Source organism: Colobus angolensis, unplaced genomic scaffold (genome assembly GCF_000951035.1).
Source record: "Colobus angolensis palliatus isolate OR3802 unplaced genomic scaffold, Cang.pa_1.0 Scaffold60, whole genome shotgun sequence".
Classification (NCBI taxonomy): domain Eukaryota; kingdom Metazoa; phylum Chordata; class Mammalia; order Primates; family Cercopithecidae; genus Colobus; species Colobus angolensis.
Genome location: NW_012119599.1, coordinates 1,153,786 through 1,163,257, shown reverse-complemented (window position 1 = coordinate 1,163,257; position 9,472 = coordinate 1,153,786). Strand labels below are relative to the sequence as shown.

The 9,472-nt window shown below is 48.0% G+C and overlaps 1 protein-coding gene across 1 annotated transcript in view; it reads left to right on the top strand.

The window, feature by feature from the left end:
* Positions 1–9,472, top strand: part of HIF3A (hypoxia inducible factor 3, alpha subunit) — a 48,937-nt gene that overhangs the window by 20,746 nt on the left and 18,719 nt on the right. Inside the window, exons 9-11 of the mRNA XM_011963147.1 lie at positions 5,141–5,259; positions 6,467–6,657; positions 9,157–9,194. Of these exons, the coding sequence (XP_011818537.1) occupies positions 5,141–5,259; positions 6,467–6,657; positions 9,157–9,194 (348 nt within the window). The remainder of the gene's footprint in view (positions 1–5,140; positions 5,260–6,466; positions 6,658–9,156; positions 9,195–9,472) is intronic.

Below are 9,472 nucleotides of genomic sequence, written 5' to 3'. Positions count from 1 at the left end.
TAAACATTCTCATACAAGATTTTATGAGATCACATGTTTTCATTTCTGTTGGGTAAACAGCTAGGATTGGAATGGATGGGTTATATAGTAAGTGTATATTTAATTTAAGAAACTGCTGTGGCTGTCTGCAGTGGCTCACTCCTGTAATCCCAGCACTTTGGGAGGCTGAGGGGGTGGATCAGTTGAGGCCATAAGTTTGAGACCAGCCTGGCCAACATGGCAAAACACTGTCTCCATTAAAAATACAAAAATTAGCCAGGTGTGGTGGCATATGTTTGTAACTCCAGTTGCTTGGGATGCCAAGACACGAGAATCACTTTAACCCAGGAGGCGGAGGTTGCAGTGAGCTGAGATCAGACTACTGCACTCTAGCCTGGGTGACAGAGTGAGATTCTGTCTCAAAAAATAAAAGAAAGAAACAGCCAGGGCAGAGTGTGATGGCTCGTGCCTGTAATCCCAGCACTTTGGGAGGCCAAGGTGGGTGGATCACCTGAGATCAGGAGTTCAAGACCAGCCTGGTCAACATGGTGAAACCCTATCTGTACTAAAAATACAAAAATTAGCTGGGTGTGGTGGTGCATGCCTGTAGTGCCAACTACTGAGGAGGCTGAGGCAGAAGAATTACTTGAACCTGGGAGGCAGAGGTTGCAGTGAGCCGAGATCACGCCACTGTACTCCAGCCTGGGCAACAAAGGGAGACTCCATTTCCAAAAAAAGAAAAAAAAGAAACAGCCAAACTGTTTTCCAAAGTGGCTGTATCATTTTGCATTCCCATCAGCAATGTATGAGGGTTCCAGTTGCTCCACTTCTGTGCCAGCATTTCATCTTGTCTGGGTGTTTGGGTTTGGTGTTACTTTTAGTCATTCTAATAGATGTGTCGTGAGAAAATCACGATGGGGCTTTTTTTCTCCATCATGTGTCATAGAAGCTTTTCACCATTTAGGAATGCAGAGGTATCCATGACAACATTGTGAGGCAGAGTTAAAATTACAGCTTTTCAGTCAGGCGCAGTGAGTGGCTCACGCCTATAATCCCAGCACTTTGGGAGGCCGAGGTGGACAGATGACTTGAGGTCGGGAGTTCAAGACCAGCCTGACCAACATGGTGAAACCCCATCTCTACTAAAAATACAAAAATTACCCAGGCGTGGTGGCGCATGCCTGTAATCTGAGCCACTTGGGAGGCTGAGGCAGGAGAATCACTGGAACCCAGGAGGCAGAGGTTGCAATGAGCAGAGATGAGACCACCGCACTCCAGTCTGGGCAACAGAGCGAGACTCCATCTCAAAAAAACAAAGAAAGAAAAGAAAAAATAATTACAGCTTTTCTTTGAAGGTTATCCTATAGGACATGCATCAGTTTCTAAAGCCTTAGGGGTTTTTCTAGATCTGGAGAAATGTTCTGAAATACAAATCAACATATATATATGTCTATAAATTTTTTTGAGATAAAGTCTTGCTTTGTCATGCAGGCTGGAGTGCATGACTGAGCCTCCCAGGTAGGTGGGACTATAGGCATGCACTACCATGCCCGACTAATTTTGTTTGTATTTTTTGTAGAGATGGAGTTTCATCATGTTGCCCAGGCTGGTCTTAAGCTCCTGAGTTCAAGCAACCCACCCGCCTCAGCTTCCCAAAGTGCTGGGATTACAGGTGTAAGCCCTGGCACCCAGCCTATAATTTTTTTTTTAAATAGGAATGGGGTCCCACTGTGTTATTCAGGCTGGTCTCAAACTTCTGAGCTCAAGTGATCCTCCCACCTCAGCCTCCTAAAGTGCTGCAATACAGATGTGAAACCACCATGCCAGGCCTCCAAATCAACTTAGGCCTCATGTCTCTGCCCTTCTCAGAGCCCTTCTGAGGCTCCCCAGCATCCTTAGGAGAAAGGCCAAGGGCATTGGCATGGCTCACCAGGCCCTGTGAAGCTCCTGCCTCCCTCCCCTTCTCACTCACCCTCCAAACCTTAGGGCCTTTGCACAGGCTGTTCCTCCAGCCCAGAATGCTCTCCTCTCTTCCCTCCTCCTTTTTCTCCTGAGTCATGCCTGCTAAGTCTTAGCTCAGACATCACTTCTGGAGACTCTCTTTCCTGAGCCCCTACATGAGCTCAGGTGCCCCCCACCCCCATTTTCTCTCCTGGTATCCTGTACTTTTGCACCAGAGCACTTAAAACCATTTGTAATTACCCTATTAACTTGTGTATTCAGCCAGGCCTTCTTTGATTGCCCTCTTTTAAATTGCCAAGTCCCTGTAATCCCAGCACTTTGGGAGGCCGAGAAGGGCGGATCACGAGGTCAGGAGATCGAGACCATTCTGGCTAACATGGTGAAACCCCGTCTCTACTAAAAAATACAAAAAACTAGCCGGGTGCGGTGGCGGGCGCCTGTAGTCCCAGCTACTCGGGAGGCTGAGGCAGGAGAATGGCATGAACCCAGGAGGTGGAGCTTGCAGTGAGCTGAGATCCGGCCACTGCACTACAGTCTGGGTGACAGAGCAAGACTCCGCCTCAAAAATAAAAATAAAAATAAAAAAATAAATTGCCAAATCCCGTCACTGCTTTATTTTCTCCGTAGTACTTACCACTCTCTTTCTTTGAGACACAGTCTCGTTCTGTTGCCCAGGCTGGAGTGCAGTGGCACAACGTCAGCTCACTGCAACCTTTGCCTCCCGGGTTCAAGTGATTCTCCTGTCTCAACCTTCCAAGTAAGGATTACAAGCACCCGCCACCACACCCGGCAAATTTTTGTGTTTTTAGTAGAGATGGGGTTTTACCATGTTGGCCAGGCTGCTCTCAAACTCCTGAGCTCAAGTCATCCACCCACCTCAGCCTCCCAAAGTGCTGGGATTATGGGCGTGAGCCACTGCGCCCGGCCCTCCCTAGTATTACTACTATCTAACCCAATGTTGTCCAGGAAAAGCATGATGCCAGCCATGTATGTCATTTTGAATTTTCTGGTAGCCACCTTGAAAGGTAAACAGAATGCTGGGTGTGATAACTCACACCTGTAATCCCAACACTTTGGGAGTCCAAGGCCAGGAGTTTGAGACTAGCCTTGGCAACATAGGGAGACCCCATCTCTAAAAGTAATTTAAAAATTAGCCCAACATGGTGGCATGTGCCTGTAGTCCCAGCTACTCAGGAAGCTGAGGCAGGAAGATCACCTGAGCCTGGGAGATTGAGGCTGCAGGGAGCTGAGATTGCACCACGGCTCCAGCCTGAGTGACAGACTGAGATCCTATCTCAAAAAAAAAAGTAAACAGAAGCAGGTGAAATTAATTTTATTTATTTATTTATTTATTTATTTATTTATTTATTTTGAGGCGGAGTCTCACTCTGTCTCCCAGGCTGGAGAGCAGTGGCACGATCTCGGCTCACTGCAAGCTCTGCCTCCCAGGTTCACGACATTCTCCTGCCTTAGCCTCCCGAGTAGCTGGGACTACAGATGTGCAGCACCATGCCCAGCTAATTTTTTTTTTGTATTTTTAGTAGAGATGGGGTTTCACCATGTTAGCCAGGATGGTCTTAAACTGCTGACCTCAGGTGATCCACCCGCCTCAGCCTCCCAAAGTGCTGGGATTACAAGCATGAGCTACCGTGCCCGGCCTAATTTTAATAATATATTTTATTTTCATATTCAAGATCACACCACTGCGTGAGTAGCAGAACTGGGATTTGAACCCAGGCCACTGACTACGGAGTCCTTGCTATGAACCACTACACAGTAGTGCTTGACGAGGAGATGTTTGTGGAATGATGAATGAGTGAACTGAATGTGTCACATGTGCACATATTGGAGCCCAAGTGTATGGAACGTGTGAGCATAGCTGTCCCTGTATGCACCCAGGTGTATGTGAGCGCTCCTGTTTGTGCCTGCGTGTACCGAGTGTGTGTGCGAGGTCGATTGTGTGTGCTTGTGTCTTTCAGGGGAATAAGGGTGGCTTTGATCCAGTCTAAATTAGGATGTTTCCAGCCCAGGGAGGGTTTAACGAGGGTGGGGAGAGGTCACAGCTTCTCAAGGAGCTGGTGGGAAAACCATGCCCACCTGCATCCTGTCCTGAAGTGGGTTATGCAGATGAGATGCAAATGAGGGCCTGATCCTCAGCCCCACCCAACTCTCCAAAAGCCAACTTGCCCAGCGAGCATTTAGATTGTCTCTGCAGCCACAGACTGTGTGAAGGGAGGTGGCAGGGACATAAGGATGTATTTATAAACCTGTTCCCTTGAATATGAAAAATATCTATGAATAGAAACAGCATAAATAAAATCTTATTCATAAAAATTACAGCCCTATGAATTCTTCCTATTTGGTAATGTAATGAAGACTATGTTAAAAATATATTTTTTCATCAATACCTTTCTAAGAATATGTTTATAAGTTAAAATCTATAAAGAGAATATTTAGGTATTCTGAAGCCTTTTGCTCACCCCTCTCTTTGCCCCTGGGCGTCCCCTGTCTGTTCCTAGGTCTCTTCCCACTTCTGTCTTTCGGTGCCGCCCTACCCGCTTCCCTCAGTCTTCCTCCTCTCTGCCCAGGCTGTGCTAAATGCCAGCTCTTTTTTCTGCCTTTCCTTTTACAGAAGGAGCTTGGGAAGGGACAAACTTAACTTTCTTTTTAAAATGTTGTCAGAATAGGCTGGGCGCAGTGGCTCATGCCTGTAATCCTAGCACTTTGGGAGGCTGAGGCAGGTGGATCACCTGAGGTCAGGAGTTCAAGACCAGCCTGGCCAACATGGTGAAACCCCGTCTCTACTAAAAATACAAAAATTAGCCAGGTATGGGGGCGTCCACCTGTAGTCCCAGCTACTCGGAAGGCTGAGGCAGGAGAATCACTTGAACCTGGGAGGCAGAGGTTGCAGTGAGCCAAGATCGTGCCACTGCACTCCAGCCTGGGCAACAGAGTGAGACCTTGTCTTAAAGAAAGAAAAAGAAAAAGAAAAAAAATTGCTGTCAGAATAAAAAGCAGTCAACAAAAAATCAAACTCTTATAGGAGACAAATAAATGTGGGCAATTATCTTCTGTGAAATGCCCTCCAAGCCCCTGGGCGCCATTGCCTTCTGTAATAGGACATCACCTGAACAGGCTACCTGGGCTGGAGCCAAGGACCCTCCCTGACTCTCACCTCCCTTTCTCTCTTGTACCCCAGCCAGGTGGAAGAGACCGGAGTGGTGCTGTCCCTGGAGCAAACGGAGCGACACTCTCGCAGACCCATTCAGCGGGGCGCCCCCTCTCAGAAGGACACCCCTAACTCTAGGAACAGCCTTGGTATGGGGCAGGGCTGGGGCTGGGAGGGGTTGTGTCCCCAGGGCCCTTGGGAGAAAGCCCAAGCACCTTAACATGGCTCACCAGGCCCTGTGGGACCTGCCTCCTGCCTCCCTTCCCTGCGCACTCCGCCTCCAAACCACACAGCCTCCTAAGAGCCCTTGGAACACTCCAGCCTCGTGCCTCAGGGCCTTTGCACATGCAGTTTCCCAGAATGCTCTTCTCTCTCCTGTCCTCCCTCCCCTCCTGTGGCTATGGCATGGTTGCTTCAGTCTCTTGCTGGCCTCTGCTCTAAATCCTGCTGTGGCTCCACATTGTCCCCATGCTTCTGCCTCTTCCCTATTCTGGCTTTGCCACTCTTTGGCTTCCAGTAATCTTGATCCTTCTAAGTCTGGCTCCTTTCTCCCTCTTCCTTCACTCTCCTGCCATCGTGGATGAGCCTCCCTCTCTCCTTCAAGACCTCACCTTCTCCCAGCTGTTGCTGGCCACCCATGCTCCTGGGTGTGGGGTGGGATTGCTGATATAATATCCTTTCCTTTTCTGGCTCAGAGCTGGCTCTGGGCCTTGTCTTAACCTCTGGGGACCTTACAGCCTCCTTGAGGACTTGAGGCCAGTCTTTTCTCCTGAGGTGCAAGCTCCCCAGAGCTGAATGGAATGGCCAAATGCTGATCTGAGCCACCAATCCCCTCCCCTCAGAGTTTTCGGAGCCTCCACACAATGTGGCCACTAAAGTTCACACCCGGGCTGGGTGCAGTGGTTTATGCCCGCAATCCCAGCACTTTGGGAGGCCGAGGTGGGCGGATCACTTGAGGTCAGGAGTCTGAGATCAGCCTGGCCAACATGGTGAAACCCTGTCTCTACAAAAAATACAAAACTTAGCTGAGCATGATGGCAGGCACCTGTAATCCCAGCTACTCCAGAGACTGAGGCACAGAATCGCTTGAACCCAGGAGGCGGAGGCTGCAGTGAACTGAGATTATGCCACTGCACTCCAGCCTAGGCAACAGAGCAAGACTCCATCTCAAAAATAAAAATAAAGTTTACACCTGGCCCAGCAGGGGTCCTCCAGGCCCCTTCCTTACTCCCACACTAAGAACAGTGGCCATCCTGACTTGCTGATGTCAACTGTGTTCCCGGGTGGTATGGAGGGCTCTGGCCCTCGGCCTTTGGTCACCAGCCCGTGTCCTCCCCATCTCCATGTGTCCTGCAGACGCCCCTGGTCCCCGGATCCTCGCCTTCCTGCACCCCCCTTCCCTGAGCGAGGCTGCCCTGGCCGCTGACCCCCGCCGTTTCTGCAGCCCTGACCTCCGTCGCCTCCTGGGACCCATCCTGGATGGGGCTTCGGTAGCCGCCACTCCCAGCACCCCACTGGCCACACGGCATCCCCAGAGTCCTCTTTCGGTAAGCCATCCCACCCACATGAGCCCTCAGCATCCAAGGCTCCGTCCTTCAGGTGGTCTTGGCCTGTGGCTTAAACCTGACTGTTCTCTGGGCCTCAGCTTCTCCATCTGTGTAGTGGGGAGGTTGGGTTGAGATGGGGTTGAGTTTCCTTTAAGACGCAGATCCAGATTCTTCAATTGTTAGAATTCCAGAGTCTGGCTCTGTTAGGGAAAAACTCTCTCAAGCTATGTTTTTCCTCTGCTCTCCTGATAATGCAACAATCGTCAACACAGAAGACTTCCGTGACCAAATGTGGGCAGTTTTTCCCACATACCAAACAGCGAACACCAACTGGGTGTCCTCCAATTAAATTCCGGCACCATCTACCTGGAGATAGTGTCAGATCTCACAGGTTGGCCCTCAGTCCCCAAGACTGCTCCCTGCTCTTCAGACACCAGTCACAAGTCTGGGCCTCCAGAATTTCTTTTTTCTTTTTCTTTTTCTTTTTGAGATGGAGTTTTACTCTGTCCCCCAGGCTGGAGTGCAGTGGCACAATCTCGGCTCACTGCAACCTCCACCTCCAAGGTTCAAACAATTCTCTTGCCTCAGCCTCCCAAGTAGCTGAGATTACAGGTGTCTGCCACCACACCCGGTTAATTTTTTGTATTTTTGATAGAGACAGGGTTTCACTATATTGGCCAGGCTGGTCTCGAACTCCTGACTTCAAGTGATCTTCCGGCCTTGGCCTCTCAAAATGCTGGGATTACAGGTGTGAGCCACCGCACCTGGCTCTTTGGGTTTGATTAATTCGCTGGAACAGCTCACAGTAATCAAGATAACACTTATTTAGGTTTACTGGTTCATTGTCAAGGATATTGCATGGGATACAGATGAAGGGATACATTAAGTGAGGTATGGGGGAATGCAGGGTCTCAGAGCTTCCATGCCATCCCTGGGCACCACCCTCCAGAAACCTCCATGGGTCAGCTATCTGGAAGCCCCTCAAACCCAGTCCTCTTGGGTTTTTATGGAAGCTTCATGATGTCAGTATTCTTTCCCCCAAGGTATCGGGCAGGACCCTCTCTGGGTATAGTTTTATGACTCAAAATCAGAAAGGTGGGGGAAGATTAGAGATCTGCCTTGGGGCAGGTGAAAGGAGGGCAGAAGAAGGCTGGAGAGGTTCTGTTTCATGAGGCCTAACACACCCAATGTTCTAACAAAAGACTGTTCGAACTGTTTTATTAGACTGTTCTAATAAAAGACTGTTCTAACAAAAGATAAGGGCCATGGGAGTTTGACCCAGGAACTGTGCACAAAATCATATATATATATAAATATATATGTTTTATATTAAAAATAAATATATAAACATATATTTATATATGCAAATATACTTATTTATATATGCAAATATATTTATTTGTAAATATCTGCATATAAGTATATTTATATTTACACATATTTGCATATATGTAAATATGTTTACATGTGTTGATGTATTTGCATATATGTAACTATATCTGCATGAATGTAAATATATTTTAATATATTTATGTGTGTGTGTGTGTGTATATATATAAATAAAATAACACCATAGGCCCTGTATTAGTCCATCTTCATGCTGCTGCTAAAGACATACCCAAGACTGAGTAATTTATAAACAAAAAAAGGTTTAATGGACTCACAGTTCCACATGACTGGGGAGGCCTCACAATCATGGTGGAAGGTGAAAGGTACGTCTTACATGGCGGCAGGCGAGAGAGAATGAAACCAAGTGAAAGGGGTTTCCCCTTATAAAACCATCAGATCTCATGAGACTTATTCACTATCACGAGAACAGTATGTGGGAGACTGCCCCCATGATTCAGTTATCGCCGACCAGGTCCCTCCCACAGTGTGTGGCAATTACGGGAGCTACAGTTCAAGATGAGATTTGGGTGGAGACGCAGCCAAACCATATCAGGCCCCTAACCTGGGTTGTTTGGAACTGGTACAGATGACCCTCCTCCCACTCCAGCTTGTGACTAAGCATCCAGTTCTCTGAACTTTGACCTCAAAGAGTCAAAATGTCTAATGTCCTGATTTATACAGACCTGGATTCAGTCCTAAATCTGCCATTTATCAGTGGCATTACCCTGGCTGGGCAGGCAAGTTCTTGAGGCCTTAATTTCTTCACCTATAAAAGAAAGATAATAACATGTCACCACATCATTGGTTATTCTGAGCATTAAATGAGAGCATTCATGAGAAGCACTCAGTAGGGGCCTGGCACCTATTGGTGCTCAACAGATCATACCTGTTACTATCACTATTTGTTGTGAAGATAGTCAGACCTTTGACCTGAGTGAATCTATATTATCCAGTGTTGACTGTCTTCATCCCCACTCTTCACCCCAAGAAAATATCTTCTCTCCAGAGAAATACAGACTGTGACCTTTGACCTCATCCTTTACTCCTGAGACAGCTGAACTCGCCATTGTTTCCCCCACTAACTCCAGGCTCCAAGACCTTTAACACCAGAGGATTTGTTTGAAAATCTGGGCCTCGGACTGGGTACGGTGGCTCACACCTGTAATCTCAGTACTTAGGGAGGCCAAGGTGGGGAGATCATCTGAGGTCAGGAGTTCGAAACCAGCCTGACTGACAGGGTGAAACCCTGTCTCTACTAAAAATACAAAAATTAGCCATGTGTGGTGACGGACGCCTGTAATCCCAGCTACTTGGGAGGCTAAGGCAGGAGAATCACTTGAATCCGGGAGGTGGAGGTTGCAGTAAGCCAAGACCACGCCATTACACTCCAACCTGGGTGACAGAGTAAGACTCCCTCTCAAAAAAA